The 20,476-nt window shown below is 36.4% G+C and overlaps 1 protein-coding gene across 2 annotated transcripts in view; it reads right to left on the bottom strand.

Moving 5' to 3' along the window:
• The window catches only part of MALRD1 (MAM and LDL receptor class A domain containing 1), a 715,118-nt gene that overhangs the window by 621,939 nt on the left and 72,703 nt on the right, over window positions 1-20,476 (bottom strand). For both annotated transcript variants that reach the window (XM_017869225.1, XM_017869224.1), the window contains exons 6-10: window positions 13,715-13,816; window positions 12,653-12,799; window positions 8,556-8,722; window positions 2,612-2,704; window positions 189-396 (exon numbers count right to left, since the gene is read on the bottom strand). In XM_017869225.1, the coding sequence (XP_017724714.1) occupies window positions 189-396; window positions 2,612-2,704; window positions 8,556-8,722; window positions 12,653-12,799; window positions 13,715-13,816 (717 nt within the window). The remainder of the gene's footprint in view (window positions 1-188; window positions 397-2,611; window positions 2,705-8,555; window positions 8,723-12,652; window positions 12,800-13,714; window positions 13,817-20,476) is intronic.

The raw sequence follows: 20,476 nt of genomic DNA, 5'->3' as shown, positions 1-20,476 counted from the left end.
ACCAAAACATGAAGTTAAAATAGAGATCCCTGAAGGAATAGTAGTAATAGTTTCAGAGCGATAATGCATATTTATCATATTTCATACATATGATTTACCTTTGCCTTGATAGAAACAAAGACTATTTTAAACCCAACTAACAGTCGTGAATTAGAGTGTGTAAACTAGTAAGCCATTCACTCACTTACAGCAAGTTTCTGGGTCTTCGTCACTCCCATCGGAGCAGTCCTGCCGAGAGTCACAGACGGATTCTTTGGCGATGCACTGGCCACGAGAGCAAGGGAACTCATCTGCAGAGCAAAGCTTTCTGGATTGGGCCTGTCCACAGGCATAGACCCAGAGGTGATCAAGCCCAATAAAACTTCTCTGGCTCAAAAGAGTCCCTTCAAAAATAATCTTCAGGAAGAAAAAGATCAATTTATGAGTTTACAATCTCCTTAATAAGACAAAAAACTAAAGAAGGTTGATAAAGACTAAGTAGTTACTGAGAAAAAGTGTTTAAAGCAAACAAGGCAATATATAACAAAGTTCCTGTTTGATAAGCTCAACCCATGCTCGTAAGACTGATGGAAACATCTGCTCCACTAAAGACGCAAAGAAACTTCCCAGGATCAGGCGAAACACAAGCATCTCACTTAACCATCGAAGATGTCCCTGACTGCAGACTTGTTACTTGGTCATCATCCTTAATTTTCAAGGAAAATAAGAAGTATTGTCATTACTTATAGAACAAGAGGTGTAACTGCATCTGACTTAGTTTTTAACTACTGAAATTAGTATTGGAATACATGAAGAAAAATATCAGGCAAATGGAAACAGACACAATATAGGAATAAAAAAATGTAAGGGAATAAACATAAAACTCTATTAAACTTACATAAAAGAGTAATTTATGTGGTCACCAATTGAATTGCTGGCTTTTCTGAAGATAAGCAATATTAGCAAATGAAACAACCACACATTGCTGGTCAAGTGTAAGATAATGTCCAAGTATTAGTATTCCTTGAGTTTCTACCAAGAGCAATGATTACTTAAAACCAAAAGTGCAGAAGAATAAATAGCTGACTGTATCACAAATAACTAATTATTTGCTTTCCAAAACATTAGCCATGAGCCAGAGATGACTATTTCAATTCAAATCAATGAAGATAAAATAAAATTTAGTTCCCTCAGTCATAGTAGTCAAATTTCAATTGTTCAATACCCTCATGTGATCAGTGGCTACCATATTGGACATCAGATATAAAGCATTTCCATGATGCAGAAAGTTGTATTAAACAGCCCTAAATGTGGTTAAAATTCCAGCCAGATACTAAGAATTAAAATTGACTTCCTTCAGTTTCATCCAGCTTAAAGTTTCTGAATAGATTTTCTTTTCAAAACATGAGGGATAGGCCAGGTGTGGTGACTCACACCTGTAATCCCAGCAGTTTGTGAGGCCAAGGAGGGTGGATCACTTGAGGTCAGGAGTTTGAGACCAACCTGGCCAACACGATGAAACCCATCTCTACTAAAAATACAAAAATTTAGCCAGGTGTGGTGGCACATGCCTGTAGTCCCAGTTGCTTGGGAGGCTAAAACAAGTGAATTGCCTGAGCCCAGGAGGTGGAGGCTGCAGTGAGACAAAATCCCACCACTGCACTCCAGCCTGGGCAACTGGGCAAGACTCCATTTAAAACAAACAAACAAAACACAAGGGATATCTATTTGTTTGTTCATTAAGAATTACTTAAGGTCAAATTTGCAGTTTGCAAATATGTCTAATAATTTGGTTTAGAAAATAATATTAAATTTAAATCATATCCAACAATGAGAAAACTTTGTATGCTGCCACATACTTTTCCCATAATGAATTATCATACATGTAAAAATTATTAGTGTATAGCTATGTATTTTCATAGCAGCAAGAGATCAGATATGCAGAAATGATATCAATTTGGGGTTCAAAAATTGATGGGTTTAAACTTAGGCCTAAGTATAAACTCACACTCCAGCATAAATAAACTTACACATTCCATATAACATGTTGGTGCAAAAGTAATTGAGGTTTTGGTCATTAAAAGTAATGGCAAAAGCCACAATGGCAAAAGCTGCAATTACATTTGCACCAACCTAACACAAAAACAAAATATCAATGTAATTTTTTAAGAGACAGCATTCCTATTGAGCCTATGTATGTTTCATTTGTTTCTTGGTGTAGATAGAGCTATCCATGTGTTATAAAGATATGAATTATTGCATTCAAAACATTTGCCTATACTCTACTAAATTCAATACCAGTTTACTATTTATCTGCTTCATAATGCAATTTGTTTCCCTGGGGCAAAGCATGATGCTGGGGGGCAAGAAAGGAAGGCTGTGGAGACTGACGAAGCTGTGAACAAGAGTGGATACACTCAATTTCCTCTGCCATCGAAAATTTGGTCTGAGAAGGAAAAGGTACAATTTAAAAAGTAGGCAATCACTCTCCCCAATATACAAGTACGCATCCCTAACTTAAATGCTAATTTAACTTTAGCAGTGCATGATCAATTTATTAATGCAAAGCTAAAACTTAAACCATGATTAAAAAAAAATACTTGTTTTGTTTTGTTTTGTTTTTCTTTCATACCTTAAATGTCTTCAGACCTTCTGGTATTAACACATCTGCTTTCACCCATTGGCTGTGAGTTGATGTGTTGTATGTCCAAAATATTTCTTCTTCCTTTGATTTGAAGAGAAAGACATCACTCATTCCCCATATTCTAATCTTCACATTTACATACATGCTCTCTTAATTACATTTTAGTAGGTATTACCTTACCTGAAAGATATAAAGTACTAGGAAATCTAAAGTCTTGGTAGTAAAATTGAAAAAGCTGAATATCATTTAAAAAATAGGAAAATAAAGCATGTTTATGCAGTAAAGCTGCTTTTGTAGATAAATGGTATTAGGATGGAACAAAATTTGGATGAAATCTTTGGAAAAAAAACAGTAGTGAGTTTCAAAATAAAATTCTAAGTAACAGCTAATAAAATCAGCAATTTAAATGTTGATCTAAATAACATTTTTACATTTTGTTATATTGCCATGATACTGGTAAATAAAAAATTACAGGCAAACAATATAAAGGTTACAAATGTTATCAGATGCATTTTCTGCACAATTTCAATTTACACTAAATATTTTTTCCTATGGAAACATTTGGTCCAAGTTCCAAACCATACAGTTATTTTCTGAAAATTACATTCTTAATTTAGTCATTCTATCAAAGGCCTATTTACATCTTTTAGAGAAATCTATGTCATGCACCTGTACAATGATTTTTTAGATTGCAAAATGTACATAAAATTGTTACTACATGCTATGAGTGTAGTAACGAGCCTTTACTGCATTCAAAATATTTATTGAGTGTAAGACACTCAATAAAAGTCTATGGTGAAACTCCATCTCTACTAAAAATACAAAAATTAGCCAGGCATGGTGGTGGGTGCCTGCAATCCCAGCTACTCAGGAGGTTGAGGCAGGAGAATCACCTGAACCCGGGAGGTGGAGGTTGCAGTGAGCCAAGATGGCACCACTGCACTCCAGCCTGGGCAACAGAGCATGAATCCATCTCAAAAAAACTAAATAAAATAAAATAAAATAAAATAAAATAAAATAAAATAAAAAAGTTTATAAGTTACCCAAAATTTTGTCTAATGCATGTATGGCATTGGTCTTTATGATTTATGATAATGCTTTTATGTTCTTAAATCATCTTATTTTTATTTACATTTTATCAGACATTCAAATTAATTTGACATTTCTCCCCAAAAATAGACCAAATTGTTCATAATGTTTACATATAGAATGCACTAATTTTTTAGGTAACAACATGATAAAAATGTGAAGAATGACATAATTATATCTCAGGTTGAGCTCTGAGCCTGGCTCTGTCCCACTTTCTAGCATGAGATAGAAAGCAGCCCTGAAAGGCAACATCTTGTTGTAATCCAAACGACATGTGATATCAGTATTTGTCTCCTCACTCAGCCTCACATATTTTATTCATGCCCAAGATTTTCTAAAAATGAATCTACTTTCAACTTAGTCCTGCACCCTCAGATGCCTACTCCAAATTTCCAAGTCCTAAATATTTCAGAAGATAGTCTAAATCCATTACAATGTACTTCATTACTTATTCATATCAACTGCGAAGATTTCCACAAGACAATGAAGTACATGGGGTGGACATACTGTCGGCTGATAGCTTTCATGGTGGATCAGGATGAACTGGAGTTATAAAAAGTTGAGACAAGCAACTAATTTTTCTTCTACTTATTTCTTACACAACTTCAGTAATTTAGCATCAAAACACTTACACCCTCCACAGATGCTTTTAGTGACACCTCTTGGCAAACTGCATTCACCACTTTCCCCCACTTTCATTTTATGAAAATAATTTAGAGGTACTGTGCTCTTTTTTCACAGTGACTAATTGATTCCCCTCTGTCCCCCCTGAAGATGGGTGCACTTACATTTTTTTGAAAAGTGAGCAGTGTTCTTTCCAAACTTAAATGGTTTTTCATAAGCCAAGTTCATAGCACACAGTGAATGAGATCTAAATTTTTCTATACATTTTCCAGTCTGACGGCACTAGCAATGTTTTGTAAAAGAATTTATTCTAAGTGAAATCAGGTTTCATTTTATTTCTGTTCTTACTCTCCCTCTTTCTAGTTACTTTTCACAGGTGTTAATGCAAAAAAGAAATCTCCAACTCAGCAAAGCTTTTCAAGTGATGTTCTACTTTTCTTTTATGTTAAAATCAGTAAATAATTTTAAAAAAACATATCTTTGCTCCCCCAGTCCAGGATCAATAATGCTGATTTAACTTTCAAGAAAAATATTTAACATATTTATTAACACTCTATTGCTTAGAGATGCCAGTCTATGCTTTCCTCTTCCAGTAAAGAAATCAAGGGTACCAAAATCAACATTGTTGAGTTTCACTACTTTTGATCACATCTAGGAATAAGACCATGTAATCTGGTAAAGAATTATAAGTAAATTTGGTTGTAAAGAAAAATTACACACAATTTTTTTGGTAAATAATTATATGGAAACTTTACACAGAATAAAAAGTAGGCTGTTGCTATGAGTATTATTTTATAGATCATGGACACAGATCTAACCCAAGAATAGTTAGATGGTACAAACTTTAATTGCTACACAATTCAGTTGATTTTAAAGAGTGAACTTTGTATTAAACAACTTGCCTTCCCCTGAGTTTTTCACTTTTTAAGTTCTAATGTCCTCTGGAAATAAAGAAAACAATTTTCAGCATTCTTGCTAGATATTTCTTAGCTTACCTGCTCACATTTATAGAGTAACAGATATTCACAACAGAAAACAGCATTCTATTCATAGAAAGATGTAAATCATCATTTTCATCAAGAGCTATTTTTTTAAATGATAACTTTGGAGTCCTTTTAAGTGTGTGATAAAACACTGACTTGTTTTTTTGTTTTGTTTTGTTTTGTTTTGTTTTGAGGCGGAGTCTCGCTCTGTCGCCCGGACTGGAGTGCAGTGGCCGGATCTCAGCTCACTGCAAGCTCCGCCTCTCGGGTTTACGCCATTCTCCTGCCTCAGCCTCCCGAGTAGCTGGGACTACAGGCGCCCGCCACCTCGCCCGGCTAGTTTTTTTTGTATTTTAGTAGAGACGGGGTTTCACTGTGTTAGCCAGGATGGTCTCGATCTCCTGACCTTGTGATCCGCCCGTCTCGGCCTCCCAAAGTGCTGGGATTACAGGCTTGAGCCACCGCGCCCGGCCAACGCTGACTTGTGACTTATATGTACTTTGATGCAGATTTTGCATCAGTGAGTAACATACGTATAGAGGATAGCAAATAGTGTCAGAAAAGACAGGACACCTCACAGAATACTGTCTAACGAATCAAGCATCAATCAACAATCTCTAAAATGTACAACCATTTGGTTCTGCACTAGATCATTTCCCTGTGATTAACTTCTTTTCTTATGACAGACAGAATCTTGATAACTGTATTACTGATTAATAGAGTTAACGATGTGTGGTAACTAACATCATTTATATACAATGTAATACTTGAAGCCAATTTGTTTTCACTCCTTTCTTGCATAGTTCTAAAGCCACCGGAAGAATAGCACTGCTCATTTTCAGTAATTCCAATCTATATACATTCATAATTACATACATACTACATACACACATTCATAATTACATAATACACACACATTCATAATTACATACACAATACATACACACATTCATAATTAAAAACATAATCCCATTCTATATGCATTTAAAGTTTTAAAATGCATCACTCATTTTCAGAGCAGATTAAAATAATCCTCAGGATTAGATCATATTATAATACAAATTTCTACTTAAATTTAGGCTACGAACTCATTCAATTTTAATGAAATAATTATCTGTTATCTGAAAAGCATTACCATAGGCCCACATATATAATTCAACCATTTTTAACTATAATTTAAACTCAACGAAATTATTCTAGAATTTATCTACTATGCCTTTATTGAAGAAGGAGCTGGAAATTATAGAATGTTGCAGATTGCATGGAGGCTCACTGGGATTGGTTCAAACAGCACAGGTGACAGCAACTGAAATATTGAGGCATGAATGGTGGAACATATATGCATACAGTTAAATTTTTTCTCTCTTCCTTTTCAGTAAAATTGATGCCATGTATCTGGACAGTTTGTAGTGCTGCAGGAAGATAAGGAGATGCTGTCCCCTTTTCTTCCTCCCCCCACACCTTACCAAATGGAATGAAATATATTAAATAGATTGCAGGGCAGTGACTACAAAGTACTACTGCAAAAAATCACAAAAACATAACAAGTTATAGAATGCCAGAAAAATTATATCGCATCCAATTAAAAAAGAATGTATATGCATATGTACATTACTTTACATATATATATGTGTGTATATGAATGTGTGGGAAGATATATATATATCACATCCACATCTATAGATATGTGATGTATGTATATATATCACATCCATATTTATCTATATTTTTACATCTATGTGGATGTGTAGAGATATATATCTATATCTATAGATATCTCACATCCACATAGATGTAATTATGTGAATCCATATAAATCTGGATACATTAAATAATACATTACTTGTTATATATTATATTACATATAATTATACATTATGTATTGTTTATTATGAATATATTTATTCATCTCCAGTTTCTGGCAGAGAGTTCACAAAAACCTGTGAATTTGCTAATCAATAGGGATATTAATAAAATCTTAGGGGACTCATCACCAGAAAGATCAAGCTATGATTAGAACCTTGGAACTTTCAGTCCCACCTCTTCTAGAAAGAAGAGAGGGGCTGGCGATTAAGCTAATAATTGATCATACCTACATGGCAAATCTTCTACAAAAATTTCTGCAGTACAGGTTTCAGAGAGCTTCTAGATTGCTGAACATGTGCTGATTCTTAGAGGGTGCACACCCAGGGATGCATGGAAGCGAAGCACCACCCCTCTTCCCACATACCTTGCCCTATTCATCTCTTCCATATGATTGTTCATCTACATTTCTAATAATAAGTGGGTAAACATGAGTAAAATGTTTTCGTGAATTCTGTGAGCCATCCTAGCAAATTATCAAACCTAAGAAGGGGGCCATGGGAACTGCAATTTATAGCTGGTAGGTAAGAGGCACAGCTCACAATAGGAAGCTTGTGATTGACATCTGAAGTAGGGGTAGTATTGTGGGCCTGAGACCTCAACCCGTGGAATCTGCACTATCTCCAGGTAGCTAGTGTCAGAACTGAGGCAAATCATAGGACACTCAGTTGGTGTCTGCTAGAGAACTGAATTGCTGTGCTGGGGAAAAAAAAAAAAAAAAAAAAACCACGAATCTGGTGTCAGAAGTAAGATATTGGGAGTGCTGAGGGCATAAGAGTAGAAAAAGCAGGTTTTTTCCTATACTATGGAATCAGCTGTCAGTTTGTTTTATCTCTTTTCTAATTGGAGTACTCACCCAACTTTACACTTTAGAACTCACTGAGCACGTTGGACAAGGAGAGAGAGAAGAAGAATGCACTCAGTCTACCCAGTGTGCCATTTTTTCAATATTTAATCAATAATTACCAGTCTTGAAAATTACGTCGACGGCTACCCAAACAAGTTTCAACCATTATAGTTCTAACGATATATAGATGTAATGCCCAAAACAGATCACATCAGAGCTTCAATACAGAGCTCACGATACAGAATCTCAGCTATCTCATTTTTATTAGAGCTACAGTTTCTTTAATATACTTTGATGAATTTTGAAAACTTTATGAAATAATATTGGGCAGCTTATCACATTAACTTTTGTACATGAGAGTGTCCCCTATGCTTGTTTCTTAATAATTCTTTTTAAAAGTATACCAAATAAAGTCAAGTTCAAGAATAAAAGCTTATGTGCAACTGAGAAATCGAAACACAAGTTGCCAAGAGTTAGAAACTTCACTGATTCAATGAATTTGAAATAACTGCAACTTTCTTCTTACCTTATTATCATACAGTCTTACTCTCAGGACACTGCTTTCCATAGTATAATAGAATTGAAGATGACAGCTCTTGCCCACGCAATGACACACAGAGCTATTTAGGTAAGCCCTGCTGTCTACATGGTTAAGAGGAAAAGCATGCTTAGCCCCTACCCATACGTAATAACCTGAAATATAAAAGAAAAAAGAAGCAATTTAGGAAAACATTAGCTTCTTTCTGTCTGACTAAAACTATTACATTTCTGAAGTTTTCAAAACCGGACTTAAAACGTAAATATTTTACTTAAAAGGACAGAATGTTTTCAAATGATTATATCAACTACAAATAAGAGGTTTTAATTTTTATATTAGCTCCAATATGTAGAGAAATCTCCTCCTAATTTCTATAAACAAAATTTGATAATACGCTTTTGTAAAAATTCAAGATTCCTATAAAAGAAATCTACATATACAAATTGCTACACCACCAAATTATTGTCATTTTCTTTCAAATATCACAATTCAATCCTTTTTTTAATCAAGAATTTCTCTTCATCTTTCCCAGAATTCTTGCCCCTTTGGATGATTTTCTGATTTATTTTTTGTAGAAAATCGTTTATAGTTTTAGGAAATACAACTTAAAATGCCTTCTTCCTTACCAAGCCACACAGAGGTATGAGATATCTACAGTCCTTTTAAACGTCACTTATGGATTTTGTTTTACATAAAGATATTGTAGATAAGTTTTTCCCCATCTGATATTTAAAACCAGTTTGAGCTATTCTTGAACTTAATAACATTGACAACACAGATTTATAAAGAGATTTCTGTAATTTTACTTCATTTTCAGAAATAAAGTCTGAAATGCTTCTTAATGCTACTGAAAGAGCTGCATGTCTCAGACACTATTTTAAAAGAAGTCTCGAGGGAAACCCAAATACAATAAGAAAGACAAAAACAAGAACATTAGACAAAATTTCAGCCTCAGATATTTACAGCTACAGCAAATACTAAGCATAACATAATCCTTAGCTGGATAAACGTAATGTAAAAGCTCACACTATTTACATTAATGCTTTTTACAAAGTAAATCATGTCTGACTTTCAACAAAAAATTACAAGGCATCTGCAAGGCAAAAAACACAGTTTGAAAAGAATAATCCTAAAAAGTAAAGTCTACTAATCTTTTTGAAAATAGTCTGTACACTATTCACAATATCAAAGACAGGGAATCAACCCAAATGCCCATCAATGATAGACTGGACAAAGGAAATGAGGTACATATACACCATGGAATACTGTGCAGCCATAAAAAGGAATGAGATCATGTCCTTTGCAGGAGCATGGGTGGAGCTGGAAGCCATTATCCTCAGCAAACTAATGCTGGAACAGAAAGCCAAGCACCACATGTTCTCACTTATATGTGGCAGTTGAACAACGTGAACACAGACACATGAAAGGAAGCAACACACACTGGGGCCTGTTGAGGTGTGAGGGGAGGGAGAGCATCGGGATAAATAGCTAATGCATGCTGGTCTTAATACCTAGGTAATGGGCTGACAGGTGCAGCAAACTACCACAGCACATGTTTACTTATGTAACAAACCTGCACATCCTGCACATGTAGCCCGGAACTTAAATAAAATAAATAACAATAATAACAATATTACTACTATCCCCAAAAAATAAAAAATAATAATAATCAGCACAATAAAACATATAAATATAATGCTAAAGACAGCAAAAACTAATTACATTTATAAATTATACAAAAAAGAAATTAAATTTCATACAATTCTAATACATTCTATTAAAAACATATTAAGATACACTAGGAAATAAATAAGAAAATATTAGCAAGTATAAACTTAAAACAAAAATAAATTAATACTTTAAATTAAATGCCCAATAGGCAGAATATAACCTAGACTGGCCATAGTGTCAAAGAGAAAATTCATGTACCAGAAGCCCTGAAATATAACTCAAAATAGAGTAAATTATATAGAAAATAAAAAGTAGTAGTCAAGTTATGGAGTGTGAACATTAGTTGTGTTTAATAGAAACTCAAGATGAAAAGATTAGAGGGAGTAAGAGAGAATTACTTGAATAAAATAACAATTTCTGCAAATGATGATATATGTGCATTCTGAGCATTAAAAATTAAACATATACTCATTCCTGCACTCATCATACTGAAATTTTCAAATATCAAAGATAAAGAAACATTTTTTAAATCTGCATTAAACTAAAAAAAATTACTTGCACTCAGACTTCTCAGTCACTACAGTACATATCAGGAGCTAAAGAGGGAAAATCACCCTGTACTTAGAAATTAAAAAAAAAAATTTCTAAAATTGTATGATCAGATAAATTAGTATTTAGAAGTGAGAACAATTTTAAAACATTTTAAGTTTACAGATACTGTGGGAGCTCATCACCACAGATCTTTTCTAAATAAGAGAACAATTGATTAAGAACAATTGATTAAAGAGTCAACCTTTGCAAGGGGATAAGGGAACCAAGAAGGAAAGCATAAAATCTAAAAAACAGTGGTAAGAAAAATAATGAAATATATGATCTTAATAGTTATAAGTATCATAACAAGATACTAACTTTAAAACTCTTTAAAATGTTCAACTGTAACTCAGGACCAAAAAATAATTAAATGGTACTTTGGTCTTTCTCATGTTCACAAAAGTAGAAATACTAAATCACTTTAGGCTTTGTTAAAGAAATTTCATATAAAGAATATATCCTAAAATCAAGAATAGTCATAACAATAAGATATATAAATTAAAGCTTCCAGATCAGTGAAAAAAATAAAAATAAAAATGTAACAATACTCACCCCTCAAAGAAAAGGAGGAAAGAAAAAAAGCAAAAAGAATAAAAGTAAATAGAAAATATAAATTAATATGTTAGCAAGAGGAAGAAACTCATAGACAACATGGCAGTGTTAAAAAAAAAAAGAAAGAAAGAAAAGGAAGAGAAAAAAAAAAAAAAAAAGAAAGAAAAGGAAAAGGAGGGAAGGAAGGAAGGAAGGAGGGAGGGAAGGAGGGAGGGAGGGAGGAAAGGAAAAAAGTGAAATGTTCTGTAGCTTCAAGAAAGTTACCTTGATAGGCCACTGATGTCAGAATTACAAATGAACACCACTTTTTAGGGAAGATTATGCTGTCTAGTCTTAATATTTAAGGTAAACACTACATCACTTAAAACTATGGAATGTTGAAATGGTAATNAAATTAAAGCTTCCAGATCAGTGAAAAAAATAAAATAAAATGTAACAATACTCACCCCTCAAAGAAAAGGAGGAAAGAAAAAAAGCAAAAGAATAAAAGTAAATAGAAAATATAAATTAATATGTTAGCAAGAGGAAGAAACTCATAGACAACATGGCAGTGTTAAAAAAAAAAAGAAAGAAAGAAAAAGGAAGGAAGGAAGGAAGGAAGGAAGGAAGGAAGGAAGGAAGGAAGGAAGGAAGGAAAAAGAAAAGAAAAGAAAAGAAAAAGCTAGCAGACTTGGCCAGGCATGATGGCTCACACCTGTAATCCCAGCACTTTGGGAGGCTAAGGTTGGTGGAACACTTGAGGTCAGGAGTTCGAGACAAGCCTGGCCAACATGTTGAAATTCTGTCTCTACTAAAAATTCAAAAATTATCCAGGCATGGTGGCACGTGCCTGTAGTCCCAGCTTCTCAGGAGGCGGAGGCAGGAGAATCGCTTGAACCGAGGAGGCGAGGGTTGCAGTGAGCCGAGATCTCACCACTGCATTCCAAACTGGGTGACAGAGTAAGACTCTTTAAAAAAAAAAAAAAGAAAAGAAAAGAAAGCTAACAGGCGTAACAAAAAAAGCCTTTTAATACTTTTCCTTTTTGTTCACACAATAATAACTCCTGAAGGAAACAATAAAACTTAAAAAAAAATTGTTAACCTAGTACAACTCTTTTTTTACACTGTTGGAAACATAATTGTTATTTTCACCTTCAGCTCCTATTGCAGGGTGTATTTTCAATAAAATATACTCAGTATATTTACCAATGCCCCCTATGTAATGTCTTATAACTAGTCACCATAAAACAGAATTCTAAAAGTAATACACAAAAGATAATTTTTTTTTCTACCTTCATCATCACCTCCTTGATCCTGCTGAGGTATGGATTCTAATGCAGGGACCTCTCTCGCTTTTGTGCGCATCCAGGAAATTTGGCCAACAGATGCCTCTGATGTCCACTCACACATGTCAAATTCAAACCCACAGGCCTGACACACTAAACAGGGGAGAAAAAGATCTTGGTGGACTATTAGTCTGCTAGAGTGGCTGCTTAACCAGGTTACGTATTGTAATCAACCAAAAGGCTTATATACACACATACACATTAGTACACACTAATTTACATATGGAAGTTGGAATTCAATAAGTCTTAGAGTGTACCAGCAACTCTATTTTGCAAAACTTTTTCAGTTGATCCACATGTATGATATCCTCTCAAATGAGAATCATTGCCATAAAAAAAGGAGATTCCTAGTTTTTCTTGTATGCGTCACCACTTCCGTCACAATATGTTTTAATTTTGTTAAGAGACAGGGTCTCGCTCTGCCACCCAGGCCAAATGCAGTGGTGCAATCAGAGCCCACTGTAGCCTCAAACTCCTGGGCTCAAACAATATTCCAGCCTCAGCCTCCCAAGCAGCTAGGACCACAGGTGCACGCCACCATGCCCGGGTATTTTTTTTTTTTTTTTTTTTTTTGGTAGAGATGACATTTTGCTATATTGCCCAGGCTGATTTTGAGCTCTTGGCCTCAAGCAATCCTCTCATCCCAGCCCCTCAAAGTGCTGGGATTATAGGCATCAGCCACCATACCCAGTCAACAATTTTTAAAATGGCTTTTTATTTTGCCTTACCTACTTTATGGGATTAGATTAGTTAAATTATTTACTATTCATAACCACACTGAAATATTATAGAAGAAACATTGCATATAATTCCAAGATGGTTTCAGTTTGTTTTACAAAATGACATGGCCTTAAATTGATGCATTTGGTATAAACCACCACAGCCTCCCAATAACACTCCAGCTAAAACTAGGACATTAATGTCAACATAGGTTGGCTTGTGAATGGTCTCTGGGTCTCATATATTGCATATACACCAGAAAAGTGAATATCTCAATTTAACACTTACATCTCAATTCTTCATCTGTAGTATCAAATCTGCAGAGATCTGTATCTGGATGGCATAGCTCCTGCTCAGCATTCAATGCTTCCTGACACAGTAAAATTCCATCTGTTAAATTTAAAGATTGGCAAGAAGTGAAATGCAGGTGCAACTGGAAAGACTCAAGTATTTCTTTTAAATGTTAATATTCATTCTACAAAGCACTCTGTAACCAATTTCTCTACCACCCTTTAGGTAACCCTATCTCTCTCTCTCTCTCACTCACACACACACACACACCACTCACATAGAGACAGAGAAAAACAGAACAAAACAACCATGCCAGTGTCTCGGGATTTTAATCATATCTCCATAGTGACTGGCAAGTCCCAAAGCCAATCCTTCACAAGAGTGAAAAAACTGTCTAATGTTAGAACTCAGAGTCTATTATTTGAAGGACAGTTATACATATGTCCAATACAAGATATGGTGTGCCGTTAAACCTGAAGGTGGATCTTCCCTGGAACTGCTTTCTCTGGAGCTTTCTCAAATTGTGCCTGTTGGCTGACCATGGTGGCTCACACCTTTAATCCCAGCCGTGGACCGGCCTTTGGGAGGCCAAGGCGGGTGGATCACCTGAGTTCGGGAGTTTGAGACCAGCCTGGCCAACATGGCAAAACCCCATCTCTACTAAAAATGCAAAAATTAGCTGGGCGTGGTGGCATGCATCCACAATCCCAGCTACTAGGGAGGCTGAGGCAGGAGAATTGCTTGAACCCAGGAGGCGGAGGTTGCAGTAAGCCAAGGTCACGCCACTTCACTCCAGCCTGGGCAACAGAGCAAGACTCCATCTAAAAAAAAAAAAATTGTGCCTGTTTTTTTGTTTTCTTTTCCCCAAGCCCTCCCAATATAAGACTTGAAGGTAGTCTTTCCTGCCCATACCACTTGCAGACAGTGGTATGCCCTGACCTTCCTAGATACCCAAGCTTTGACTCTCATGATGTCAAATGGCACCCCTCAGTGTTCCAGCTTGTTACAATCACCTACAGACACTGTAGGTGATCCCTGAGGGTACCCTGTCCCTCAACCCCTGAAGATTCTAGCTCTGAGCTCACTGTCATTCTTTGTCATTTCAATATTCACTTTTATTTGCTTCTCAGTTTCTTGATCTCTTCTTATTGATGACCTTGAAGGAGAACTTTGATGAAAAACAACCTCTGCCACACTCTTCAAAAGGAGTATTACCATTACTAACGATGATAACGTTTCCTTGTCTTAATTTCAAGTGGTCCACTCCCCAACCATCATCCCTACCTTTCCAGCTCACTTCTTTTCATATCTCTACTCTAACAATATTTCGACTGTGCCAAGTTCTACAAGCCCAGGGTCCTAAATTCTTTTCAATTATTTCCCTCACATATCATGTCTTCATTTCCTTTATTACAGATGTCAGACAAGCAGTCACTCCTTGGCCATGCTCATATTTCTCCATACTCTCATGGCAAAAACACTAGAAAATACATCCCTTCGCCTACTCTAGCCTGTATCTGTACAGCTGAATGGAGTGAAGAAATCATGCAGATTTCACTTTGTTCACAGTCATGCAAACAGAAATGACTTCGTATTGATGACTACTCACTGCATGGTGTCACGGTGACCCTCATTCTTTCCTTTTCCACATTCCTAGACAACTGTTCAAAGCCTTCTATTCCCTCTTTTAACTTCCAGCTCTTCCTTCCCTATCATCATTCTCAGCTTACCATCTTGCTTTATATTTCATTGAGGAGATGAGAGAAATCAGAAGAAAACTTTACAAGTCTCATCATCAATCTCACTGGCCGGCTGTCCACATGCTTTGCCCTCTGTAGGAACGGGTCAGCTCTCCATACCCTTCCCTGGATGACGTCTTCCGTTTAGACAGAAATTTCATCTCTGTTGGCTATTTAAGGAATCATGCTGCCAATTTCCTCTCCTCTCATTTACAACAGTGTGTTCTCTTTCTCAACAAGATCATCTCCTTCAGGACCTAAATGGCCAAAACTTCATCCATCTTAGAAAAACATTCTCCTGACCCGACAACCTTCTCCAACAAACTTCTCAAAGTTCTGCCTATTCTCACACTGACTCCAACACCAGTTCTTTCCCCTCCTATTCTCTCTTGAACCTATGTCAATAACAGTTTTTTAAAAATTGAGATAAACATCACAAAACATATGACTTACTATTTCCATTTTATCTATTTTAAAGTATACAAGTAGGCCGGGCACAGTGGCTCATGCCTGTGACCCCAGCACTTTGGGAGGCGGAGGCAGGTGGATCACTTGAGTTCAGGAATTTGAGACCAGCCTGGCCAACATGGTGAACTCCCATCTCTACCAAAAATACAAATATTAGCAAGGTGTGGTGGTACACGCCTGCAATCCCAGCTAGGAAAACTGAGACAGGAGAATTGCTTGAACCCAGGAGACAGAGGCTGCAGTGAGGCGAGATCACACGACTGCACTTCAACCTGGGTGACAGAGCGAAGCTCCATCAAAAAAAAAAAAAAAGACTAGGCACAGTGGCTCATGCCTGTAATCCCAGCACTTTGGGGAGGCTGAGGCAGGTGGCTCACCTGAGGTCAGGAGTTTGAGATAAGCCTGACCAACATGGCAAAACTCCGTCTCTACTAGAAATACAAAAATTAGCCAGGGGCAGAGGTCACAGTGAGCTGAGATCGTGCCACCACACTCTAGCCTGGGCAACAAGAGCAAAACTCTGCTTCGATCAAAAAAAAGTGTCAAATCAGTGGCTTTTATTAAATCTGCAATGCTGTGCAATTATCAAACTACCTAATTCCAAGACATTTTCATCACTTGTACCCCTCAGTCACTTCACCGTTCTCTCTTCTCCCCCCCTCCCCTGGCAGCCACTACATCTGATTTCTATCTCTATGGATTTCCACCTCTGGCTATTTCACACAAATGGAATTATGGAGGTTGTAGCCTTTGTGCTTGGCTTCTTTCACTCAGCAAAATGTTTTTGAGGTTCATCCATGCTGTAACATGGATCAGTATTTTATTCCTTCTTTGTTTGTTTGTTTTTTGGTCACCTTTACCACTCCCCTGAAACTGCATATATCAAGATTGACCTCTATATTGCCAAATCTCATATTTAACTTTTTTTCATCAACATACTTGACATATCATTATTATTGGACAGAGCTGCTCTCTCCCTTTTTCTTGAAATATTTTCTTCACGAGGCTTTTGCATAAAACTCTCTTCTGGTTTTCTGCTCGTGTTGCCAGCTATTTTTTTCTCAGTCTCTCTTGTGGTTTTCCCTCATCTGCTCAACATGAGACTGCCTCAAAGCTCAGTCTTTCCATCTCTTCTCCTCTTTACAAACCCACAACCTTGTTAATATCACCTAGTCGCATGCCATTAAATCCTTTCCTAAACACTGATGACTCATAAAATTATACCTCAGGCCTAAAAGTTTTGCTGGACTCCAACTCTACACTCCAGCAGTATCCTGTTACTGACTTAAGCCTCTTCCCTCAGGTCACAGAAATAGGTCTAAATCTTGAAACCACCTTTGCAAAAGTACAACTGAGACAGTGAAAGAGATCTAACTTAATTGACTCCATCTTACTTCTACCTTCCAAGCTGTCCTTGCTCATTCCTGGGTGTAGGCTGGACTAACTTTGGGAGGAACTTAGTTTATAGTTTAAATAAAGTTGGTAACAGCCCTTTCCCAAAGCAGACCTCCTTCTTGCCTGGGGACTAGATGGCCTTTGTAGGACTAACATTAGCCACAAGATTAGAAATTATGGGTTTGGAGTCATGCAGCTGGAGGCCATAAGATTCTGACCCTCCCTAAACTGCTCCTAAGATCAATGATTGACATATTTTGCAGACCCTGCACTTGATGGATCAACTGGCAACACCCAGGTCAATAAACTGGCTCATCTGATCTTGTGGCCTCATCCTAGGAACTGACTGAGCACAAGAAGACAGCTCCAACTCCCTGCGATTTCATCTCTGACCAGTCAGCACTCCTGGCTCACTGGCTTCCCCCCGCCCACCAAGTTATCCTTTAAAACTCTGCTCCCTGAATGCTCAGGGAGATTGATTTGAATGTTAATATAACTCCGGTCTCCCACACAGCCGGCTCTGCGTGAATTACTCTTTCTCTATTGCAATTCCCCTGTCTTGATCAATTGGCTCTTTCGAGGCAGTGGGCAAGGTGAACCCCGTGGGCAGTTACTATCTCAAATAAACCTCTGATTTTTCTCAACCTAAACTTACTCTTCCCACAGCCTTTCTTATCCCAGTTAATGAAACCCCATCCTTCTAGTTAAGGCAAGAAATTGGGAGTCTTCCATGACTCATCTATTTCTCTCTCTCTCTCACCAAACATGCAATTCATCAGCAAATTTCTGCATTATCAATAAAGCACATCCAGAATCTAACTACATTTTATGACCTCCACTACTACTACCAACTCTGGCTCAGGAAACACCATCTCTTTCTTGATCGTCTTAGTAACTTCTTGATCGTCTTAGTAACTTCACTTTTACTTTTTCTTCCTGTGGTTGTCCTTGCTCCACTATAATCTTAGATATGTGGGTCAGATCATGTCTCCTCTGCTCTTCCATGGGTTTTCATCCTACATGAAGTAAACATGAATGCTTTACTATGACCTTCCTCATATAAACCAAGGCCTCTTTCCTCAAGGCCTTGCATTTATCACTGGATCTATAAATGAAAAAATTAAACCCTAAGCCCCCAGCCATCTGAATGGACCCCTCCTCTCATCCACGGACATTCCAAAGTTAACCTGTAAAATTGGTTCAGGCCATGATGGGAAAGTGAAGCCAGACATGCCTCATTATACCCTCCTCCCTTTTGCAATTACTGGTAGAACAAACTAAGTCTGATAAGAAACATCTACGGTCTATTCTCTCTGAAGCTTGCTACCTGGAGGCTTCATCTACATGATAAAACCTTGATCTCCACCACTTCTTACTGTAACCTAGAATGACTTCCTATATTCCAGGTCTTTAGATAATAACTCAACCAATGGTCAATCAGAAAATTTTTAAATCCACCTATGACCTGGAGCCCCCTCTTTCAGTTGTTCTGCCTTTCTAAACTCAACCAATGTACATCTTGCATGCATTGATTGATATTTTATGTCTCCCTAAATTGTATAAAACCAACCTGTAGCCCGACCACCTTGGGCATCTGTTCTCAGGATCTCCTGAGGACTGTGTCATGACCCATTGGTCACTCATGTTTGGCTCAGAATAAATCTCCTTTAATATTTTACAGAGCTTGACTCTTTTTGTCAACATATCTAATATTCACATGGCTTGTTTCCTCTATTCTTTGGCTATTTTTCTCAGATTATATATTTTAATGTGAACATACTGACAATTTAAATGGAATCATGGAGGCTGTAGCCTTTGTGCTTGGCTTCTTTCACTCAGCAAAATGTTTTTGAGGCTCATCCATGTTGTAGCACAGATCAGTATTTTATTCCTTCTTTGTTTGTTTTTTGGTCACCTTTACCACTCCCCTGAAACTGCATATATCAAGATTGACCTCTATATTGCCAAATCTCATATTTAACTTAAAAAAGTTAAATATGAGGTGAGTGAAGGTGAGAAATTGGGCGTCTTCCAAGACTCATCTCTTTCTCTCTCTCTCACCAAACATGCAATCCATCAGCAAATTTCCACATTATCCAAAAAACGCATCCAGAATCTAACTACATTTTATGACCTCCATCCTCCATCTCATCCTCATTTCTGAAACTTCTTCTCACAGTTTTTTGCTTTACTGTTCTCCATAGCAAATATCACCACTTGACATAAACTCTATTATTTATTTGCTTAGTATCATTTTTCTCCCTAAGTTGTAAGCTTGGAGAATGCAAAGATTACTATTTGTTTTTTCACTGCTATCAAACCACTACCTAAAAAAATTATTGGCATAATAGATGCTCAATGTATACTTGTTTGATAAATGAATAAATGACCTAAGAACAACCTGATGAAAATTTTTAAAAGACTGTAGACTCAATATACATCATTTTCACTTTTATTTGTGTTAAAACTGAAGCAATTGGTTATGGAAATGATTTATGAATGTATTCACAATCTGGTTTCTCATAATGGGAGTTTACAAATGATGAATATGCAAATCCTCTTGAATGTAAGATCCACTGAAAATAAAGCTGCATATGCAATTAAGGGAATGTTGGCGATAAATTAAGCTAAGATTGCACAATAATGATTACTATGAAACAATTAAAACTGTAATTTTTGTAGATTCATATAATAGCTACAAATCTTCTATCCCTAGAGCTACATAACTAAATATTGGTCATAGTTGAATTAAATGTTGTATATTATCTCTAATTTGTCACTATTTATACTAGACAAAAAAAAAAAAACACTCAGAAGTACTACAAACAAAAAAGCAAAACAGTTGAGTACAAATTGCATGGAATTAAAAACATAGCTTTTGTCAAATGTATTAAATTTCTTTCGCCAGGGTCTACCACTTTTACTAACTTGGGCCTGAAAACTGGAATTTACAACCATAAAAACAGTGGCATATGAGTTTGTATTTTGGCCTGGCATGCGTAAATTGTTGATCAATAAAACTGGACAGCTCTTTTTATTTTAGTGCATTCAATCCCAGAGCTCAAAGCTATTTAAATATGTCAGTTATTTATATTCACATTAATTTTCCCTCCTTCCCTCTCTCCTCTCCCCATTTTTTTTTTTTTTTTTTTTTTTT

Source organism: Rhinopithecus bieti, unplaced genomic scaffold (assembly GCF_001698545.2).
Source record: "Rhinopithecus bieti isolate Rb0 unplaced genomic scaffold, ASM169854v2 scaffold_3043, whole genome shotgun sequence".
Classification (NCBI taxonomy): Eukaryota; Metazoa; Chordata; class Mammalia; order Primates; family Cercopithecidae; genus Rhinopithecus; species Rhinopithecus bieti.
Note: the sequence above shows the minus strand (reverse complement) of the source record. Positions and strands in the feature narration are given on the sequence as shown.